This window comes from Propithecus coquereli, unplaced genomic scaffold (genome assembly GCF_000956105.1).
Source record: "Propithecus coquereli isolate 6110/MARCELLA unplaced genomic scaffold, Pcoq_1.0 Scaffold210, whole genome shotgun sequence".
In the NCBI taxonomy this organism is placed as follows: Eukaryota; Metazoa; Chordata; class Mammalia; order Primates; family Indriidae; genus Propithecus; species Propithecus coquereli.
The window spans coordinates 3188521-3212387 of record NW_012146079.1 but is presented as its reverse complement, the minus strand read 5'-3'; the positions used below and the strand labels follow the sequence as shown (position 1 = coordinate 3212387).

General features: G+C 41.3%; 1 protein-coding gene across 2 annotated transcripts in view; it reads right to left on the bottom strand.

The window, feature by feature from the left end:
* Window positions 1-15766: 15766 nt before the first annotated feature.
* The window catches only part of ZBTB18 (zinc finger and BTB domain containing 18), an 8758-nt gene continuing 657 nt past the window's right edge, over window positions 15767-23867 (bottom strand). The window contains exons 1-2 of one of the 2 annotated variants that reach the window (XM_012644403.1): window positions 21783-21968; window positions 15767-19429 (exon numbers count right to left, since the gene is read on the bottom strand). In XM_012644403.1, the coding sequence (XP_012499857.1) occupies window positions 17847-19429; window positions 21783-21795 (1596 nt within the window). In that variant the 5' untranslated portion in view covers window positions 21796-21968 and the 3' untranslated portion in view covers window positions 15767-17846. Of the gene's footprint in view, window positions 19430-21782; window positions 21969-23867 lie in introns of those variants that run through there. The other variant, XM_012644404.1, reaches the window with a different exon arrangement.

Here is a 23867-nt window from a genome sequence, read left to right as displayed (position 1 = left end):
GACACTCGTACCCATGAACTTGCCTTTTTTTCTCTGGTATCTTTTAGGTCCTCTGGGACAGGCACAATTCTTATTCTTGGTAAACCCCACAGTACTGCACACAAACTTAGTGGAATAAATGAATTCATCAATTCATGAAATTACTCTTTTGTTTTTTCCTGAGGTTCTGCCTTCCAGAGTTGACATGTTTCACATTCCATTGTTTCTCCCTTCCTCACGACCAACATCCTTCAAGGGCAGAAGTTTAGACCAGTCCCCCCTAACCTGCACATCTTAGAGACTGTCCCTTTCTGAAGAGGATTCCCAACGTTTGCATAGAGGACACTGAAGAATCTAACTCATGCTCCTCCTGGTTCTCCCTCGCTTTACCTGTGGACATTTTTAAAGCCAGAGCATGAGGTCATTAAACCAGTGTATCCAGAAAAATCCATGAGCACAGAGAGGGCTGGTTGCCTGGTAGAATAAGGAAACTGCTTGAGGTGGGAAGCACAGTTACACCCGGCTTGGTGCTCCCGGGGCGGGACAACGCCTGGCCCACTGCGAACGCTGCGGAGTGGATAGGTGCGGAGGTGCAGGCGTGAGTAGTGAGAGAGCAAACTGCAGCAGAGACCAAGTGGAGGCTGCGCTTCGGGCTCCCCTGCAAGGCGCTGAGAGTTCCCATTTCGCAGCTTGCGGCTTTCACAGTCCGTGCTGTGCGGGAGTAACAAGCCAGAGGACAGGTGCTCGAGGTTCCAGGACAGTGGAGAGCGCAGGTCCGGGAGAGAAAGGCTGCAGGTGGGGTGCAGCCAGCTGCCCCGGAAGCAGATGGGAGAGAGGTCGGAGGTGGGTGCGGCCCAACGACTGGGGGAAGTACCGGCAGGAAAGGGGTTGGGTCAGGCGAGGGGAGGGAGATGAACACATCTGGGGTCCCATGTGGTGCGAGGCCCTGGGCCCCGTACCCCACATGTGTCGTCGTTTAATTCTTTCAAGAGCCCTACGAAGCCTGTGTTATTTATTACCTCCATTTTATGGTGGAAAGAACTGGGGCTCAGGGAAAATAAGAAACATATCAAGGTCAAGTAGCTGGAAAGGGGTAGCGTTGGGATTTGAACCCAGGTTTTGCCAATTCCAAAGCCAATCTTCTTTCCATCTCCCAGTGCTGTCTCCCGGGAAGAATTAATGTGAGGGAGACGCATCACAGTAAAATACATCGTCCACGGGGACCCCTCGGTCTCCACCCTGCCACCAGCCACCCCAGTCAACCCCCAGATCCTGTGGACTTGTTTTCCTAAGTAGGTTGAGGGTCCGAATGCTTCTTTCTGTCTGGCGCTTGGCCACTACCTTAGCCCAGCCCCCAGGCCCCCTCACTGGACCACAGCAGTCATCTCCTGACACACCGGCCACCCCGCCACCCCATCTCACATTCCGCTTCCACAGAACAACCAGACTGTTCTTTTGGGAATGCAAATTGAAATGCGGCTGGCCTGCTCTAGGATGAGGTCCAAGTCCCGATGTGTCTCTCGCTACTCTCCCTTCTGTAGTGGACTGGGTGGTGGTCCCCAAAAAGATATGGTCACATCCTAACAATCGGACCCTTTGAAGGCGACCTGATTTGGGAAAAGGGTCTTTGCAGATGTAACTCAGTTAAATATTTTGAAATGAGGAGATCATCCTTGATTACCCAGGTGGGTCCTAAATCCAATGACAAGTGTCCCTTAATAGGCAGAAGAGGAGAAGACGCAGGCACAGCATAGGAGGCCACGTGAAGGCAGAGGAAGAAATTGGAGAACGCACTTCTGTTGTTTTAAGCCACCGAGTTTGTGGGATTTGTCATGTAGGCCCTGGGAAACTAATATACCCTGCTCCAGCCAGACTGGACAGACAAAGATCTAACAGATTCCTCAAATCTGCCTGATTCTCTTTCTGGTCCTTCACACATGCTGATCCCTCTGCCCACAACACTCTTCCACTCCCTTATTTATAGGCTAACTCCAACTCTCCTGTCACTTCCTCCGAAAAGTCTTCTCCAACACATCATCAGGTTCCTGGAGCCCACTTACAGAGTGGTCCTACTTGCTGTAAACTGTGCTTTTATAACACTTGTGACACTTTATGACAATTCTTTGTTTCTTTGTTCTTTATCCGCTAAGAAGGTCCATGAGGGCAGGGACTGCTGTATCCCCGGGGTCAAGTGTGCACTAATCACTTAAATGTTTGCCCTCTGCCATAGCATTATTTTCCTACCTTCCACACTCACCTCAAGTTTGCTTTCCCTGGGCAGGAACCCAGGAATAGAACCTACCATTAGCTTCCTGGTAAAATCTCCCTCTCCCATGTTTCAGCCTCTCAAAGATTTCTCTAGTTCTATTTCCGCCTCTGGCAGGCTTCCCCCATCAAATGAGGAAAGCCCATTTCCAGCAGGAAATATACAAGTAAACCCATGAAGATGGGATGGAGACAGGAAACAGAGAACGAGAGAACTTAACGTTATCACCTGGGTCCCTGTATCGGTTCCAATCCCCACGAGCACCACCACGCCCGGACCTCCTGGTTACTTGAGTTCATAAATTCCTTTCTTTTTTCAAACCATTCTAAGGCCGTTTTCTGTCACCTGAAAGACATCAACTCACCAGTCCTCATGGCCCTTCTCAGAAGGAGTTGCTGAAATCTCTATTTCAGTGAGGAACTGAGGCTCAAGGCAGTCTGCCGCATGTCCAAGCTCTCGCGGACGTAAAGTGGTAAGGCCAGGACCCGAATCCAGTCCACGAGGCAGGCAGGTAGAGGGGAAGATCAACAGATGCTGGAAAGGAGACAGGATCCTTTGTCAGTCCCCAAAGTCCCTCGAATACAAATTACAATAATTTGAGCACAAAAAGAAAGAACAGAATCCATGGTGCCTAGAATATCTGTCTTTGTTTCCTACAGTCTGTGACACCCTGAATCAATGCTTCTTCACCTTGACCTTGAAGACCTAACTTGAATCGGGAGCTTCCTTCAATCTCTTACACGTCTTTCTCCTGATTATTTTGCATCTTTAGCAATAGGACAGTGACTACCTCAAGGGTCATGAGCCACACTCACAAACAGCCTGCGTCTGCCATTTAAAACAAACCATGTGGCTCTCTGCCCTCTTCGTGGCAGAGCCAGATCCCGCTGGGGCTCAGCCTCTCCTTCCAGGAGACAGGTGCGTTCAGGACTGTGGCACAGGAAGCACATGCGAGGGTTAGTGCGGCTTTGTTAGTAGCTGATTCCCTGGTTAATGACCTGTAGGTGCTCAGGCTCTGAGGACTTCGTTCACATTAACCGACCTCGGCGCTCTTGCCTAGCAGATTCCTGTGTCCCCGGGTGGAGAGCGTGCATTTCACGTCTGCTGCAACGCAGAGCCCTTCATGAACACAGAGTCCCCTTCCTAGGTCCCGAACAAGGGGAAAATGTCTTCTTGGTTTGTGTGTGCTGTTGTCTGCCCACCCCCGGCCCCGCCCACAAGGCACCCGCATCATATTAAACAGCTGAGAGGTGAGCCGAGCCATTGAGTTCCACGACCTCTGCAGGATTTCAGAAACATGGATATGACCATGCCCCAAGATTACAAATGACAAGGGAGGAAGATTAGATGAACCAAGGTAAGTGAAAATTCATTAAGATTTTACAGTACTTGAAAAACATACATCATCATTTCACTTAACCATTTGGCCATGGGTTAGAAATTAACTGCTGTTAGATCATGGGGAGAATATATTAGTTTTACTTCCAAATAAATAATATTTCCTCATGGCCTCCCTTTCATTTTCGTTGAGAAATGTAATGGGCCCCTATTGTTTCATCAGCTCAGCAACAGCCTCATTTCAGGGAACCGTCTCCCTGTCTCCTGGGAACCGCTCCCCTGGCCTCTCGCCCCTGCATGCACACGCATGTGCCCTCAACATTCACGTGGCACTACAGGGGATAGCCTGTAGGTCCAATGGGCCTCGCCCTGGCACTGACCATTGGTCAAGAGGGGGTACCTGATCCAAATGGGCCAACTGGAGCCCGCACCCAGGATTTGGGAACTGCAACTGACAAAAGAAGTCAGTCTCTCTCTGGGTGTCTGAAAATGAAGACATGTAAATGCAGAAGCAGTTGGCAGCCTTGTTCCACCATGTGGACTGAGGAATAGAAAATGCCAATCAGCAGAAAGAGAATCAGAGGCAAGGAGAGGAGAGCACATCGAGACAGCCTCTGAGCTCCTACTTCTAGCTGCTTGAGGGGCCTGTCCATGTTCCTCTTTTGGATTCCCTGGAATCCAAGGAGCCTTATAATAAAATTCTTTTTTGGCTTAAACTTGCTTAAGTTGGATTTCTCTTCCTTGCAACCAAAGAGTTTTAACTAATATGAGAACATAGTCCTATTTCAGTCTCACTTACATGCTAATCTTGAATTCCTCAACCATTTTACTTTGTGACTTCAGCATGAAAAAAATTAAAGTGAAAATATTTGAGTTAGACTCTTTATGCAAATTAGCCCGCAATCATTCTCTTGGACTGTTTCTTCACAGAATGCTGGTAGAGCTTTCCTTCATGCTGGAATGGGTGAAGTACATGCTGGAAATACAGGGAAGGACTAGCTCAGTGGTCTGGCTACCATTTTTATGATGGCCACTAACAATTTGGTCTTCTCTAATGTTCATGTTCATTTGCAAGTGCGATGTGTTCTCTTTGGATGATCTACCTTACTAAAATGATCTCTGGTCTTTAGGCCTGTCAGCAATCCCTCTGGACACTCCAAATCCCATGAACCACATCCATAAGCAATGGCTGCCTTCCCACCAGAATTAGCCTTTTCACAGGCAAGGCCCTATCGTGGAAGGCGGCAGGGAGCTGTCCAACCGAGACTGTGAAGGAGCTGAACAGACAGAAAGCCACTTTGCTAAGAGGACTAATAGGAATGACTCCTTAGATAGGAGCCCTCTTTACTTGTTCATTGCTAGTTAAAATGACAACAAGAACAAAAGTGATATTGTCCCCATTGCCTTTCTTAACAGTAGGTGTCTTGTGTTTTAAAAAACCACGGAATTAAATAAGCTCTTGCCTTATATCTATTTAGGATCTCTCAGATTTCTCCCACTAAAAAATAAAAATTAACCCAAAACCCACTGGACTTGACTGAAGACAAGGAAGCATGTGTCTAGCACATGGCTAACATGCACGGGCATAAATGTAGTTAGATATTAAAACCCAAAGGCTGGTGGAGATGCTCACCAGCCTGGCCCATGCCCTCCCTTATCAGAGCGAGCGTGCCTTTGATCCCAGGGAGCCTCAGAAGCCAGAGCATTCTATTAGTCACCATTTCTACTCTAATTGGAAAATATTTCTTTGTTCCCAGCCCAAGTTCAATCAGCATTTCAGTTAAACAGGTAAAAAAAAAAAAATACCCAAGAATTTAGAGCTGGAAAGAACCTCAGAGTCATTTGGCCCAAAAGGTTTATTTCAAAGATGAAGAGATGAAGTCACTTGGTCAAGAATGCACAGCTAGTTAGCAGAGGACTGGAGGGCAGAATGTATGTCACCACTCCCCCCATTCCCCCACCCACCGCCCAGTTCCAGGCTCTTAGACAGGAGCGCTTTTCAGAACGCTCCCAAGCCCTCCCTGTGACCCTCGCTGCTCTTGGACAGCCCTGCCTGTGTCGAGGCTGTAGATGTCCAAGAAATCAAGGGCACCGGCTCTTCTACATCCTCCAGGGAGAAAGTTCCAAGGCGCTGGGGGCCGGTGTAGCAGGGTTTTCAAAGGCCTGTAGTGGCAGCCCTGCTCGCAGGGATGCAGTCCAGATGTCCTCATGTCCCCTCTGCACACGCAAGCCTCACGCTGCTGCTGTCCACCCCCTCAAACCCCCACCCACCCCATGCAGCAACAGAGCCGCACGAGGCTTCCCCAAGCCCCAGGCACACATTCAAAACACCCAGGAATGCTGCCGAGAACTTGGGCCTAAAGGGACAGGCAGCCCACTGCAGGGCTGCAAGGGGGGGTGCAGGGGCCTGTCCTTCTCTGTCAGCAGGGTGACCCCCCTGGTCATTTGTGGTGGGAAGGCAAAAGAAAACAATGAAATTGCAGGGCACACAGAAGTCAAACTGACACACAGCCACACTCGGAAGAGAGGGCCCACTTGCTAAGCAGCTTGAGTGGGAAGGTGAGAAAATCATGGGGTTTTCACAGAGCAGGTGGAGTTCAGTGCAAACAATCCGACTGTCTGCTTATCATTAGGGATGGCACCTTTGTTCATTCAGTGCAGTTTCGGGGGCATTTTTCCTCCTTGAAAAAGAGACTGTAAAGACATACACATTTGTTTAATCCAAGATGTGAAACAAACTAATGTCATGCTTCCTCAGCTTTCCAGGTAAGGGATGGGAGTCTAATTTAGTGTCACCTGAAGTCGACACTCACCTTAGCGGGATTCTGGCTTGTCAGTGAATCTCACTCGCATCTCCAGAGAGGAGTCTGGTTCCTGTAGATTGGCACACACATAGAGAAATAGTTATCATTCTCCTTGCCCCTGCTCTTCCACTGCACAATAGACATGCCCAGGATGTGGGGGTTTGGAGCATCTATCAGGGAGAACATGGGAAGGATTTGACACCTATCATTTCACTCTCTGTGTATGGTTTATGTGTCAGTTGCTACCTGAACAGAGGTAGCAATTCCATATAGGCTGGCTAAGAGAAGAAAACTGTTCTCACTCAGATTCTATAAATTACTCGTATTCTCACTTTAATATCAAATATGATATGTATTAGAGTGCATGGTTTGGGCTAGAATCAATTTGGAAGGCTGTCAAATAAAACACAAAATAGGAAAATAAATCCAAAGTAAAATTTATGACATGATTTTTACTCCCATTACATTCCACTTAACAAATGCATATGTTTTACAATATCTTTAATAATAATTATTAAACATAGTAAAATACTTCCAAACTTGGCTCATTGCATAATTGTACTTCGAGTGAAAAAAAAATTATCTGAAGCCTTGTCAATATGCCACTTCCTCCTCCCCCAGCTTTTAACAGAAGCAGCCTCCAGTGGAATAATCCAAGCTGTGTTCAAGAAGTTGGCAAGTAGGTCCAATTAAATGTGGTTTTACTGTATTCTGGCGTTTGCATATCTAGTTTGCCAAGAAGTAATCTTTCACAAAAAAAAAAAAAAAAGAAAGAAAGAAAAAGAAAAAAATCTGTACTGGCCCAGACACAGACTGGATGGTGCAATGCATCACATAACTTTACCCCATGACTAAGATAATCTTTTTTTCTTAAATAGCTGTGGAAAACGTATCATACATCCATCATATTCCTATATGAATCACAAAACACCATCCTCTATGGAGCTTCTTACATTTATACATGACAAACTGAAATTCATCTTAATAGCTCTGTTTATTTTAATTATTAAACTCAAAAGGGGTTAGCTTTTAGCCACCTGAGCTGGATGTATTTATTCAGGTGTACTCCAGTCGGATTATCTGAATGAGGCTCTAAATGATCCTGTTGACTATTAAACACTGACCTGTCAAAGCTGCAGTCATACACATTCACAAACCTGGGTTCCTGAAACTCAGAGTACAATGTTTCTCTGAGCTTTGCAGATGAAATCCTGGGCAGTTCCTTACTGATGTTTTACACACTCTTGATCCCTTACAGAGGAGCGGACTTGCATAGCACCTTCCAGCTAACCAAGGCTCTACATGAACGATCAGCCGTATCCAAAGTCCAGATGGAAAGCTGTCAACAAAGAGACTCCTTCCACTCTGCCTGCTGCATGATTCATCCCTGGCACGGAGACAGGCCCGGAGATGGCCCAACACCTCGACTCCCATAGGTGAGCCAGGAGAGAAGCACAGGTGCCCGCTCCCCAAGTCAGCAGGGAGGAAACAGGTCAGAAAATGCTGTAGAACACACAACCTGGCCTCTGTTACAAACCGTCATGAGCTCATTAAAAACACATGCAGAAATGGTTAAACAAAATCCTGAACCTTTTACAAAATGGCCAGTCTGTTAGAAGGACTGAGCGCACAGCAAACTCTGCCTTCCAATGTGTGCAATGGAGCAGCTAATGTTCTTTGGACTCTTGTCTATGGTATCAAGCAGAGGGAAGTTTTGGGGGGGCTTGTTTGTTTTTGGTTCTTGTTTTTTAACTTTTTTTAAGCCAAACTATTAAATATACCAATCAAAAGAACTATGTCACCAAACATATATCATTATAGTCACTGCCTTAAACAAAACTTACGAAAATTATAAAATGAAAAGGAAGATGTGTGTCATTATAGCAAGGGGAGAAAGAAGGAAAAAAAATAGTTGACTGTGGCTCGAATGCTTTTGTGAAATGGCACCGCATCAAAGAGCGAAGTGGACACGCTGAATGGGGATTCTGAAACCATCCAGCAGTTGGCCCGGTTATGTGGAAAAGTTGGATCATAAGTTTGATCTGAGCAACATTTATGCAAAGTTTTCTTGTAAGCAGCATCGCGCGTAGCAGTGTTGCATTCCATTGCATTGTGGACTTTCCCCAGGTGCATCTTGCTCCATGTGGGTTTATTTGCTGTGCTGCAGCATAGCCACTGATTTGCCCTGCACCTCAACGTGGCTGTACCAGCACATAAAGCAGCACATAGATGGAGGGAGGCCTGAGATTGAGATGCTCTGAGCTCTGATCTGGCATGTGCCACCTTCTCCTGGTGAGATTGGAGTAAATCATTTAAATCTCTAGGTAAATCATTTTAATATGTGTGCTTCCCTGGGGAGTTGTGCCTGTTTGTTATTATATATATTGATCATACTGTTTTTTTATACTTATGACACAAGAGTAAAAATGAAGCGAATCTTTCAGTCTTTGTTTCTTCAGCCTTAATAGAAAAAAAAATATCTGTATCCAGCTTAGGATTTTAGACTAGATTAATCAGATAGAGATTCAAAAGGGCTTTGGGAAATCTGAGATTTAAGGAAGGAATCAAAAGGATGATATGTTATATGAGATTTGCATACCTAAACACGTCCATTCCTACAAAACCCACCTGAGAATGTGAAATCTTTTCCATTATTGTGGTACTTTTATTTTCACATTTCATACAGAAATCACTTTCCTTGGGACCTGCTTGAAACTGAAATAAAGTTGAAACTCTTAGTGTTTGATGAATTGAAATCATAAAAATCCACACTGGAAAAAAAAAACTCACATTGGTAGGAAGGCTTTGGGATAAGGGAAAAATTTCATCATAGTGTAAAAAATAATTATTATTACAATAGACATGTCATCTCAAATTTACATAGCATCTTTTCTCTGAGAGCTTAACGGTTTTGCATGTTCATTTTCATGTTACTCTAAGTAGGAAGGCGAGAGGGGTTATTGTCCTGATCTTACGAATGGAGACATGAAGGTATCAGGGTGGGGTTCCTTAGGCGGTCCATTGACAGATCTTCCCCAACTTTCTCTCAGGCCTTCCTTCCAGTCGATGATGCTGCCAGGAGGTGAGAAACATTCCCAAAAATCAAGGCCAATTTTCCGATTGAGTGGAAAAATATTCAATTCTCCCATTTCAGCAGCAAGCAGGTTTTGAGGCCCCTGTTTCTTCTCTCCCTCCTGCACGTCCGGCAACAGCTCTGACAACCTTACGGTTACTAGCCTGCAAGGAGCAGTGCCTCGTTGTGGTTGAACAAATAACATGTTTTGGAAACCCAAGCAACCCTTCCGTAGCTGGGAACAGAGAGGAAGAGCATGTCAGTCAGTAGAATCCTGACGGGGTTTCAGGTCTTGCTGAGCCGGAAGAAGAGGGGCCAAAACATGTCCTCTTCTGACACCCTCAGAGAACATTCTGCTCTCTATATATTTTTTAAACAGATGAAAGGATCGAAGTCAGAAAAAGAAATAGTATCATTTCAATCTTAGATTCAATTGGTAAATATGTGTAGCAGACAATGGTAAATGTAATCATGGTAAATATATATTTGCATAATGCAAATTTTATTACTTAGGCACAAACAGAATGTTGATTTCAGATTCAGATTTGATCAAAGATATGCTCAGATCAAGGAATTCAAAGTTCGTGTGCCTCTAAAGAGAGAGAAAGCCTCATCTCTAAAATGATAGATACCAAAGGTCTGGGAAATGTATGAAATGTTTGCAAAGAGCTTTGAACTCTTCCTCCCCATGCCTAGCCCTGTGTCCACTTTTAGGATGAATGAACTTGAAGTCACTTTTGCTCCTTCCAGCTCTAACTTTTCGTGGTTTTTAGATTAGTCTCCGTGGAAGACCATGGGACACAGCAATCTGTAAGGGGAGAATATCGGACACACACTGGAAGGTCTTCAAATAAGGGAGAATAATCGGGCCATTCTGGCCATTATATTTTTATAATTTGAATAACAAAATTAGTTCATTATTTCAAAAGCAACCAGTCCAGAATGCAAATTTTAAAATTCAAGATACAGATGTAAGCTTGGAATTGTTTTTGTTTATAAGGCTTAAAAGTTATGTGATTTTAGGAGAGAGAAACAATGATATATGTATTGCTAAATAAGAATAACAACGTGAGGATTGATTGCCTTAGTCTTCGAGGGCATTATTTGACTGACTTCTAAACAGAAACACTTCAATCACTTAAAATCCTTCCATGCTGGTCAAGCCTACAAACCGCCTGTCATATTTAAAGAATTATTTTTACTGCAAGATAAGCACCTTTACAAAGCAAACTGAATAAATGATGACAAACCCTCCCTCTCTCTCTGTTTTGCACAGAAGTGATTCTAGTACTGGTTTGAGGCATCCCTCAAGTAAAATAACATATAAATAGAATGTGAGAAATCACCACATTTTCTAGACTTCACACTTACCATGAAAAGCAAAACTTCATTGTGACCCAACATATTCCCCCAATTTTTTTTTTCTTTTAACCTAAGGATGTCATCTAGTTCGATGTTGTTTATGTCATGAGCGCCCAGAAATGTCTCGGCTCCCTCATCTACATGCTCAGTCCTCCCTCGGTGGAAATGTGTAGTTTGCTGGTGCAGAGTGGTACGGAGGGCCAGTCTCAAATGCAGTTTTTCATTTGAAATTTGCTTCAATTTTTTCAGAAGGGTAGAAATTCAGACACAAAACAACTTAGCTGGAAAATTCAGTTGTGCGATGGTGTCAAAATTGCTTGGTGCCTAAAGTTTATCCTTCTATAGTAAATAAAAGGACATTGAGAAAAATAGAGAGCAGACTATCAAGTATGGATTTGAGTCTTAGTCTCAACAAAAATCAGAACCTAAAAGAATATTTCATCTGCCAGACTTTGGTTTCTTTCGGTTTATTCAGTTGCAAAATCTTGAGGATTTTGAAGAGATCTTAAACAAATTTTACACGGAGGGCTCGTGTATAATGACTGTGCTTTAAATACAAACCTGTACCATTTCTCCCTCCTGTCACATGCTTAAGCATGAGACCGTCTTTCTCAAAGCCAGGTAGTTATAAAAATAACTTTTATAAATTAGAGTTTCTTGGGATATGATTCTACGCTCAAATTTCTTCTATTTGATGAAGATTTTAAGTGACAGAGAAATCATCATAAATTAGAAAAAATGGATTTCTTTTACACTAAATACAAATAGATGGCAATAACTTCTATGGTAGCTATAGCTCACAAGCAATGAATACTTTTCTTAAATGTTTTAATTATCTATTATTGTACTATTGTGCTTTTCCAAAAATTGTCTAAATAGACATCCTTAGGAAGCATGTCTAGTAAACACACAATTGGCATTTCAATATTGCCGAACAGCTCATTTATATGATATAGTTCCAAAGAAATGGTCCACAGAAAAGGTAGACATATATTGAGTCTGTTTTTTAAAAACACAATTTAAGAGATTCAGATGAAGAACTTAAATGCTCTTGCTTTGATCAAAAATCATTTCAAAGCATGAGACATACAAAAATGTTAGGGTCTTTGTAATAATCCCCTCAAAGGTAAACTGTATTAGGTATGATTTTTAAAATAAAATGAATATATCCTCTTTTACAGTTTTGAGTAATATATATTAATATTTATAAATCATACATGCTTAATCTACATTCTTTTAAGCTCTGTCACATAGCAAAAGTTAGCTCTGGTTTGGCATAGCACATATAAATAAGGTTATGCTATTCTTTTAAGTTCAGTATTATCGTATATGCATTGTGTATCAAAACAACAGATTTAATCTGTCCTATACTTGTTTACCAATATTCAAACACATTTGCCATGCTCCACTTCATATTAACTACAAATATGCCTTTTACAAATTTGAATATTTAGGGTGATATGACTTTTTAAAATTCCTATGTATTCATATTAACCATGCATATTGACATTTAATAAAAGCTACTTGATTTAATGATTAACTACAGAGATTATAACAAACTGCAAATAAGTCATTTCCGTGAATGGACTCTCTATGGGTGTCACACGGCCTCTCAAAGCCACTCTAAATATCCTCACTGAAACTGTTACTGACTAATGTGCTACATTTTAAAGCCAAATTGGGTTTTCACTCCTCTCCTGCCAAAATAACTAGAAAGAATGCCTCCTATAGCAAATTGCAAGTTTAACTACAAACCCATTCCTAAAGATTAGAAAAGGAGAAACGTTATTTGTCAATAAGTGCCCAAATATTCAAGAAAAATTTTGGTCTTAAAAGGATTTTTTTTTAAGCTACCCTTCAGCTAAAGAAAAGTACCATGCTCACATAAACCTAGGAATTATAAAAAAAGTTACCTGGATAATTCATCCCTCCTCCCCCGCACAAAAAAAATGTTGATTTCTTTCAAGTGCTCGAATATTTTAGAAAAAACTATTCTATGAGCCTGAAGTATCTGGATAATTAATTCAACAATTTATTTAGTGTAAGCAGATAAATTTATAAGGCATTTAGGCTTAGGAGAAAAAACAACTTTTCATGCCATTGTTTCATTTCTCTGACCTCACCCTTTACAATGTTTAAATTTGGAGTTCAGTTTCTTTCACAAGAAATTAAAAACGTTAGTAAAGATTTTTTAAGGGGTTGGTTTGCAAAAATACTAAAAGTTTCATTTCTAAAGTATCTCTGAATTTGAATGAATATTTCTCAAAACCTTCAGTGTCATCAATAGAATCTGACTGCTTTAGCAATCATTTTATAACATTAAGAAAATTCAAGCAGGAGTGGGGGAGCTAGAAACATAAAATGTTTCTTTTTATGGAACTAATTTGCCCGGAAATCAAAAGATAAGTGGTTCTACATTTTAAACTAAAGGATCACATACAAAGCTATTTTGCTGTATTTCTGTAGGCAAAAAGGTAGAAAAATTTAACATAAGGGACAAAATCCTGTCAGTATAATAAACTTGGACTATAGCCAAAGTGAAACTCCTAAGAGCTATTTGCTTTACAAAATAAAACTATAGCTTTATTTTTAAAGATGGTATCTTTAGCATTTTAATGGCAAATGACTCGACAGAAAAGGATGAAGCTTTTCTCCTCTGCATTTCAAAATTCACACTTACTCAATGCACTGTACCTTACCGGCAATTTCAAACACTGCAACAAACATGTATGACAAAATTTCAGATCACTGTCTACAAATTAAAGTCTAAAATTTTCTGAGTTTCCTATCCAGAGACATGTAAAAGTTTCCCTCATTATATTAGAAATCAAAGAATGTTTTAAGCTTCGTAGGAATGAAATAGTCATGCAATGCAGGAAATTTTGAGATCTTAAGACTTTAAAAAATTCTTATCTGTACACAATAGGATTTCTTCAGTCAAGTTTTTGTATAGTTTGTGTATGTTTTGTACAAAAAAACTTGTAAATTCAAGATTAAGTAGTGTCATTCTTTGGGCAAAAACCAAAATAACTTTTCTCTGATGGTAGTTCAAAACAAAAGATTTACTTGGAAAATGACTATTGTGGACATCTTAATGTGAGTTCTATAATTTTAATACGGTGTTCACCTTTTTCTAACCTTTCAATAACCTGTTTGTAGATAGTCTTGACAAATCTGTTAAAGAAAAACTACTTGACTCACCTATTAATCTGATAGCATGATTAACCAGAAAGGAAATCCACAACCAGTATCCTTAACATTTTATCCTTCTTGGATAGTTTCTAGGATACACCTAGTACACACTGCTGGGCCCACATCAATCCAGAGCATCATTGATTATCTAAAAGAAACAGATGTTTTCAAAAGTAAATAAAACCGTGTATTTAAAATGTACTTATGTATCGGCCAGATGTCAAAGGAGGAGGAATCAATTTTAATGGTTTCCAGTGTAATACATGACAAATTAATTTCCTTTTCTAAGTGAAGGAAATAAACTGGTTCCTTCATTTCGCTTATCAAATGTGATCATTTGTGTAATTAATATTGTTTTAGTTTTACAAAGAATGTTTTAAGAAGTTATTTCTTCTACATTACACGTCGAAATATTGTTTTTCAAAGTATATCCAGTTAAGCTTGTTAAAATAATATTCCTTGTTTAAAATTAGACATTAGTCAGGGGAGTAAATTATAAACTCTCAACGTTTTCAGGGAGCTTCGAGATACTTTGACCAGTTACTACAGGAATTGAAAATAAAAGGTCTCTCCTCTTTTTAATAAACTTGTAACTGGACAAAAAATTATTTTGTGGAGGTCAAATGTACATTCCCTTTTCAGGTGAAACAATGTTAGGCTGGTTAAAACCAAGTGTGAGTTGCATATTCTAGAAATTCTGCTTCAATAAAAAAGAAATGTGGGATTCTAAATTGTAAATTATTGATTGTCCTTTACGATAAAATCTTTGTGTATTCCTACACAAAGCCATCAAGGAGCTCATAAATGGTACATTTTCAAACTTAAGACCTTATATCCTACTTCTATAGAGGTTAAAAATATATTAGCTTTACTATCGGGCCATTAAATACAAAGGTATTTTACTTAATTTTGACAGTAGTAATGTAAAACTGTATTTTCATATGTATCTTTAAGGTTGGAAATTATGGACAGTTACAGATTTCGGGATTTACAAAACCTCTGGGCGGCTGGCCCTGCTTGCACTTAGGGCTGTGACAATTCCTCTACAGTTCCGCCGCACGTGGAGCATTGTCAATTCCCTAGGTCAACAGCAATGCTTCCCACCCTGACAGGTACCCAACTAGACAAGCATGAAGTTGGGATAATCACAAAAAGTAGGGAACAGAGTTCTTTTAATGGTGCATGTATTTAATTACATTTTAAAATTAAAACTTGAGAATTAAAAGCTGGGAACTTTCGAGTTCTCCCAGCAACAAAAAGTATGTATATAGCTAATCTTGAACAATCACATTCCTAATTCAATTGCCTAGAACTCCAGTCATTAGCCAAGCAGTCTTCCAAATTAAGACATCCGGTCTCCTCCAATTTTCCACTTAAACCAGAACACAGGAGAATAGATTTGACCAATCAACTTAGGATAAAATTACACATGAAAAGTGATTTACAGTGTATGGATTAGTAGTTATACAGCTGTATTATGCAAAACCTATGCCGCCACTCAGAAGTTTCATGGATTCACAAGCTTCTAGGGAATTACCTCAATATTCTTGATCTAGATTGTAGAAAATGGGTCACATTTTTAAAATGTGCATTTAGTTATCTTCTTAAATGACTAGAATGTTTACACATTTCCATTTGAGTGATTTAAGGTTAATTTCATAAACTCTGAATAGAATTGATATTAAAGATGTCGTGTATGATGCATATTTGGAATCTATATGATACATAATCATAATAAAACTACACACGAGATTCTCAGTTCATATAATTTATTGCAGTTAGCACACAGTTTAAAAATTCACCAACACACCAATAGTACAAAACTAAACAGCATTATAAGTTATTCCCCCCTCAGGAAAATAAAACATACTATGATTGTCAAAGCTAGATGTCAGTCTAAGTTTTAGAACAAAGGAAGAATGTGAAACTAAGGAAAGGAAAAAGCAATCACTCACAATGACCACAAAAAGAAAATCCAAAAGAAAGTCCGTTTTCTCACAGACATTGATTGTCTTCTCTAAATTAATAAAAATTATTTTAACATAAACTGTATTTAAAAAAACTAGAAACTCTTCAAGTAACTAAAGATAATGCTCCAAGGCCATTTTCACAGCTTTTTTTGTTTGTTTGTTTGCTTTAAATGCCATTACAGCCAAATTAACACACATTTGACCAAATATTTCCAAAACAGTCCAGCAACACACAATGGAGTTTTCCATTCAGTATCTTAAGCACAAAAATAGGCTATGTTTACAGTAGTTAAGGCGATCAAATTTTAAACAAAAGCAATTAAAAAAAAAAAAAGGGAAAAACAGCAAACGTTTTCCATGCTACTCCCATAGACCTTATTTGTAAGTGCAAGACAGGAAAACAAACACTGTGCAAAATGCTTTTGCCCTGCGTGCTGGTCATTAAAACCACACGTTGGGCTGCAGCCTCTGCTGCCGCGATACACATAGTCTACTAACCCCCTTCCCCATGTCAATCAAGGCAGTCCAGTCCTTTCAGCCTGGCGCTTTTTCAGTCCATAGAATCTTTTCATGAGTAGGGGGTGAGGGGGTGGAGGGGCGAGGGGAGGAAGGGAGGGAGGGCAGGGAAGAAGGGGAGAGAAAGAAAAGGGGCGCAAACAAAAAAAAGAAAGAATGACCTATTGTCAATTTGTGCAGTAGTTATTCTAAAAATGCTCAACTGGGTAAATGTGTACACCTAAACTCTGAGCTGGCATGAGTTTTGTGCAATTAGAAGTTTGTTATAAATGCACACTGCACATGCAAATCTTTAAGCCGTTTGTAAACATTTATATTTTCCTTGTTATGTAGCGAAGTTATCAATTTGCAGCTTAAGTTTTTATTCAGCTTAACAGTTTCAACTTAAAGACAGTGGGAAAGTCAATTTAAATTATATAAAATAAAAATAAAAACAGTGCATTTACGTTCTTCATAACACCAGTTTTTTTCCAAATGGTGCTATTTTTCTAAGGAAATTAAATAATTTTAAACTCACTTGTTAAAGTTATACAATGCAAACAAAGACAAAAAATATATTGAAACTCATGCATTTCTGTAGCGTTAATATTTACTTTTCAAGACTCAACTAAGAGCATCAACACAACCTGTCAAGTTCTTTGACACCCCCCCAGCCCATGTAATCAATTACAGTATACAATAACAGTAATTCACATTTTTAAACACACAGTTCAACACTGCTGAAGCTGCAATATCCTTTTTCATCCCAAGCAAACCTTCACAAGACAGTGTCCCAGTGATCCCAGTGTACTTGCAGAATTTCTCTCACTGGGAACCGTCAGAAAACCAGAAGTTGCCACAGAAAGTTTTAAGTCAACTGCTTGTTTAAAAATAGATAATCCAGCATTTCAGAAATTTTCCATTTGGGTCTAAAAGCATTCAGGTTTCCAACAGCCAGAAAAGATTCATGCAATTTGAGACATATAAAGAGGCTAATCAAACTGGAGGGAATTTCTACTTTAAAAAAAAATTGTTGGGGGGAAAAAAAGAGCTCAAGAGACAATGCAGAGTTGACAAATTAAGCCATATGAAAGCATTTTGTGATAGGACGATTTGTTTAAAAGGTTCTTATTGGCTTACTTCCCCTACCCCCCTCAAAGGAAAAAAACCTCTCTATTCTCTGACTTGCTCTAAAGTTTCTTTTATCAGAATGCTAAATTAGTGAGATTCTCATGCTAGTCTAAAGTGCAAAAACAAGTTAATATCCCAACTTTTAGTTCCAGGAAACAAGACTGCTTTTAGACCGTACCACAACTATATAGAGATCTATTTATATATATATATATATTATTTATATATATATAAAATTATTTCCAAAGTTCTTGAGAGCTATCTTCTAAGGTCCAGTCTCTGACAGTAGGCAAGCTCAGGGCTTCGCTTTTGACAGACAAGGAGTTCACCAACTCACAGTGGAACTTGCGAATGTGTCTGTACAGGTCTCCGGACTGCGTGAACCTGCGCTCGCACCACTTGCAGGCGTGCGGCTTCTCGCGGGTGTGCACCACGGCATGGCGGCTCAGGTTGTGCGAGTACTGGAAGCTCTTGCCGCACTGGGTGCACGTGTAGGGCTTCTCCCCCGAGTGAGTCCTCTCGTGGCGCTTGAGGGTGTACATGCAAGAGAAAGTCTTCCCACACAGCGAGCACGTGGGCACGTTGACATCAGTGGCGGGCTTGCTGCGGATCCCGTCCTGCTCACGGAAGTGGGTGCTCAGGTGGATCTGCAGGATGTGGGGGCTGGGGAAGACTTTGTTGCACAGAGGGCACATGAAGATCTGGCCCGCGGGGCTCAGGATGTTGGACACGTAGGGGAGCAGACTGCTCTCCATGCCCCCCTCCACCTGCACACGCTCGTTCTCCGGGGTCATCATTTCATCGTCGCTGGCTTTGTCCTCCCGATCCAGCTCCCGCAAGACCGAGTCCTCCCTCAGCGGAGCCAGATGGGCCGGCTCATACTGTACCCTGTTATTAGTGCTCACACTTTCTTTCACAGTGCTATGTTCCATGTCATAGTCATTAGTGCCAACATCACTCTCATCACAGGAAGCCTCTTTCTCCACCTTCACCTGCACCAGGTTGCTTCTCAGCACGTCCTGTGAAGAGAAATAAGAGCTGTTCAGATTTTCAACTCCTGAAAGGCTGGACTTGACAGACAGGTCCAGCACACAGTCAACATCTGCCGAATCCCTCACGGAGGTGACAGACCTCTGGGACAAAGACTCTGTTGAGCTGCAGGGGCTGGCTACTGTTTTTCCAGCTGCTGTGGCGTGTGGCTCTGCCTCTCCGCCAGCCTGGGGGATGCCTGCTGAGTCTGAGGGCAATCGCATCCACATGTTCCCAGACTCAGCTGCCAAGTCCCTTTTGCTGGGCAGGATGTTCAATTTTTCATCTTCTCCTTCATCTTCATCACTGGGCAGATCGCCTGCCATGTGGCTGCTGCCATCGGAGAGACTCTCGACTTTGTCCGAGCAACTTGAAGCATCTTCTTCCTTTTTGGTGCTGTCTGCCTCCGTGGTGGCTTTCTCTTTCAGCTTCTTTTTGCAGACTTTGACAATGTCATACATGTGGAGATAACTGGCAGCTGCTAGCACGTCTTCAATGGGCAAGTCTTTGAACTGGAGTTTCCCTTCATACATGAATTCAAGCAGGAGAGCGAAAGCGGGGGCTGTAACAATGTCGCTGTTCAGATGAACAATGTCTCTTTTGTCCAGCTGGTCCTTGTAAAAGAGGTGGAAATACATGCTGCATGAAGCCAGTACAGCTCGGTGTGCTCGGAACTGGGCATCTCCCACCAGAACAGTGCAGTCACAAAGAAAACCCTGGTGCCTCTGCTCGCTTAGACACTGCAGCAAATGTCTACTGTGGTCTGGAAACTCCATACTGTCTTCATAACCTGGGAAGAGAGGAATTTCGCATTAGATCCTGGTCAGGAACAACTTTTCAGCACTCTAGTCCCCATATAAAAAAATAATTCCGCTTTGGCCGCCGAGGTACACGTCCCTGAATTTTAATCAGGCTTATGACTCAAGCACTACCAAACCACACGCACAAGATCTAAATGCGAGAAGAAAAATGTACACTTTGCGAACTTCCTTACCCCAGCCAAACAGTCTCTGATGTATCTCCACTTTCCCTGAACTTTTAGTCAAGTTTTAAAAGCCTTCATTTAACTACAGTTTCTTACTAAGAAGAGTTTAGATCTCTTTCACAAGAAATTTAATTAACTCTACTCGTCAAATTATGTCCTGCAAAACCTACAAAATAGCTTTCATTTCAGAGAGAACAACTCATATAATGAACAAAGAAAAGTCCCAAACATATTCTGGAAGATTCAAGAAAACTTGTTCAAACATCATTTTTTCTTTTATTACTTTTGATATTTAACTGTACTTAGAAAGCACAGTTTAAACACACACACACACGTTTGTTTGGCTGAATCAAGAAAAAAAATGAAATCGCATAATTAGTCCAGAAATTAGCAAACAACTTACTTTTAAAGTCAGAGTGTTATAACAACAAAAGCCCTGTGTATAAAAACAGATGTTAATGCCTTAAGATTTGCAGGTATAGCACACATGTACGAGATCAGAAGGAACTACACCAACAGATGGAAAAGATCATCTTTACTATGAACAAATCCAAAGATTTTGAACTGAGAAAAAAATGGTTATATTTCTTTGTGGAATCTGTACTTCTAGAATATTAGGAACCAGAGGGGCTTTATTCAACTCTGAAAATTCTCATCTAAACTTTGATCTGTTGCAAGGCAAAATGAGTTCCATATTAAAATTATTAATTCAAGCATTTTAAAATAAAGGCATACCACGCTTAAATAAAACTCAAAAGCTTTTACAGGTTCGACATTTTAAAAAAAAAGCCTTTCTAGAAAAAGAAACTATTATTTTTTTTCTGGCTCTGCCTTACCTCAGTCAACAGAAAATACTTTGTTTCAACATAAGTTGATATATTTTGTTTTCCCACTAGTTTCTATTCTTTCAAATATGCGTCCTTGCCCTTGTTTTCTGGTGAGGGAGGGTGAAATGGAGGGAGAGGAAAGGCAAAGAGATGTGCAAAGGGTCAAAATTCAACTACAGTGGGTAAACTCGGTAAAATAAAGAAAACCCGACTTCCCCTTTCCTGAGACCAGAAGCAAGGATTCACAGCAGCCATCTCAGCAAGTGCATTTTGGGAATAGATACACTTAATATTCAGAAATTACTTCCCTCCTTCTTCTACACTTTGCCCAAGACAGACTAAAACTTTCATCCTAACCCCAAACACATTCTGCAAGATGCCCCTGCTAGAATAAACTAAGATTTACAATACAATCACTTTAAGTGCCCCACAGCTAACATCAATCCTAATCCTTGAGAGGGCTAAAAATAAAGATTGGAGGGCAGCTCACAAGGTAGCCGTGATCAAATTAGGAGGCTGAGAGGACAGAGAGGGACGAAGAAGGAAGCTTATAAACATCTGATCCAGCTGACTGTGGCCATATGGCAGCTGCTGCCCAGATAAAGAGATTAAGAATAGAGGAGTGCGATTACAGCTGTCTGGCCAATTCAGTCAGCTCAAATCTACAAGTTCTAAATTAGTCGCAAACACAAAAACTCCTGCAAATAATTATTGTTATGCTGAAATAAAAGATCTCTTAAATATATATTTGAAAGAGAAATGAGGAAACCAGTCAAACTATTCTCCTGGGGACAAAAGTTTGGCTTTTTTTTTTCTTCTTAAAAAATCTTCAGTTTCAAAAGCACTACAGCTGCATGTTTCAGTAGTGCTGCTGAATGTTTTGAAGAATAAAGTTTCACAGTGGAATTAATTACACAACAATCTAGCTTCTTAACTAGAATAATCTTCTCATATAAGTTTGAATGCTGGATTCCAGACAGTTTACTATTTCTCCCCCCACCCCCAAAGCAAAAGGAATCTCAATAGCAGTGAACAACAACAAAAAAAACCCATTTTAATCCAAAGTGATCTCAAATAGCAATATTTCAAAGCCTTTCTTAACATTTCAAAACTTGAAATATTTCTGTGTATTAAAGTTATTTACTCAAGTAAAAGGGATAAAAATTAAAACTAAACAAGCTCAAGACTTAACTCCAGTAAGATGTTCATTTAATACTCAATTTCATATATTATTCCTAAACTGGGTTAGAAAAGTAATGTGATTTTTTTAAATTAAATAAACAAAACACCAAAACAGAAATATGCTCCATCTAATCTCCTGCTACTCCTACCTTTAGGACACATAAACCTGATTAAGTCCTTTCCTCTGAGTCTTGCTGGCTCCAGGTCTGTTACATCGGTGGAAAAAAAGCAGACTAAGAGAGACAGATGCAAAGTGGAGATGATGTTAGAGAGGAATGAGATACCTTCTCCACCACAGATCCGCACACACTAACTCCCTGTCTGTGTGTTAGAATAAAAGGCTGAGGGATGGCAGGCTGTCAGCTGCTCTGACATCATGTTCAGATGGAAATGCTACCTCCAGCTGTGCTCCTTTTAATGCCATATGCTACTCCTCTACACTCCTGCCACCAGCTTTTTCTTAGGAGAACTTTTCTCTTCTGTTAGTATAAACAAAATACTTCAAAGTCTTCCTTTTTTTCCAAACTTTCTAACAGAAGAAATTGAAAAACTCAGCATATGGAGTTCTACTGTATTTATGGAATAGCAACACTTCTGTCTTAAGTTGGTGGACTGGCTTACATACTGACAGCACACTCAAGCCACGGTGCTATTCAGGAAATCCAGATTCACTTTTATTTAACTCCAACGTCTAGTTTCAAAGGCAGTTTAAGGATATTTTTAAACCAACCCATTTGACATCTCCAGTCCCATTTCAACATTATTACCACACTTTTTTTCTGCTGAAATAATGGTATACACGCCTCAGAAATGCTGGCAGACTTATTCAGAACTATTACTTCTGCCTGGTTCACCTTATTATTTCACTCTTATTTAACTACTTATCTCCAACTACCTTCTCGGTAAAATTTCTCACACTGCCACAGTTAATGCAAATTTCAATTCTCAGTACCAACAAGCTGAAACTGCACTTTCTGAAATCCTGGAAAGTACTTCAGTTCAATGATACCAATTAATAAACTGATACAACCTGCTACAGCCACTTAAAATGAATGCTGCACTTGCCTATCTGATCTTTCTGCTCAGAAAAAGCTGAACCTTGCCTTCCTCTTGATCTGTGTTCCATAACAATCTTTTTTTGGGTCACTCTGTAATGTTTATGAACACAAGAAGATCTTTCAGAGGGAAGGGGGGGTAAAAAAGCCAGGTCTAGTAAGTTGGGGAACTTTTTAGTTGGAGTTTATGGGTCTTTTCTAATGGCTGATGAAACTGTAACGTAACCCCGGCTGGGCTGGCCGGGCTGACCAGTGCCGTGCAGGGTGCTGCGACATCTATGAATGTCAAATGCATCTCCACAGACTCTTGGGAGGGTGAGGAGTAGGAAAGGAGCTGGGGCCTGAGGCACCAGCATCCCAGCCCAGGTGATAACCACTCCGTTCCCATTAGAAAGCCGTGGCAGAGAGTTAAAGAGTAACAAAACCCAACGACTCTGTCTTGTCCTCCTCGCTTTCCCTAAGTCACAAACCTAACTTTCTCTAACTTCGCGGTGCATGACATAATTATGAAAGCCTCTCTGGAAGGCACTCTTTGGAAATAAATTTCTTCCCAGCCACACAACCTATTCTCCACAAACGCCCTCGCCCCATTCCAATATATCAGGCATTAATCACCCCATTTACCCAGTGGGGTGGGGGGTGAGTGACAGTTTAATGAGTCCCAAGCACCGCAATGGGCCAGCGACTCCCACTCCACAAATCAACCCCTTCACGTCTTGCTACCGCGGATCCATAGAAAGGTTTTGGGGGGGGCGGTTGTTTTTCAAAGAGGTAGGGGCGGGGGTGCCCAGTGGGGAGTGGGGCACAAATGCAAATCTTGACTTAGTTCGCGGTGCATAAAACACACGGGGAAAGAGGAAGGTTAAAACCACAGGGAAGGAGGTGGAGGGCGTAGAGCCGGTGCAGCAGGAAAACACCTCAAACAACAGACGAGAAAACAGACCCGGGTCACGGCAACAACAAAAGAAAAGTCGTAAGAAGAAGCCGGCGGGAGGAGGGTGGTTGCTACTGCTCCCCCGACGCCACAACGCGCGAGCCCCCGGGGCCCCCGGGCAACTGTACCAGCCCAGGAGGGCCCCCCTCCCCCTCAGCCCCCTCCCCCGGGCGCCACTGCAGCTGCACCGGTCCCCCGAGCCGCGGCCGTCCCGGGCGCCACTGCAGCTGCGGCGGCTCCCAAGC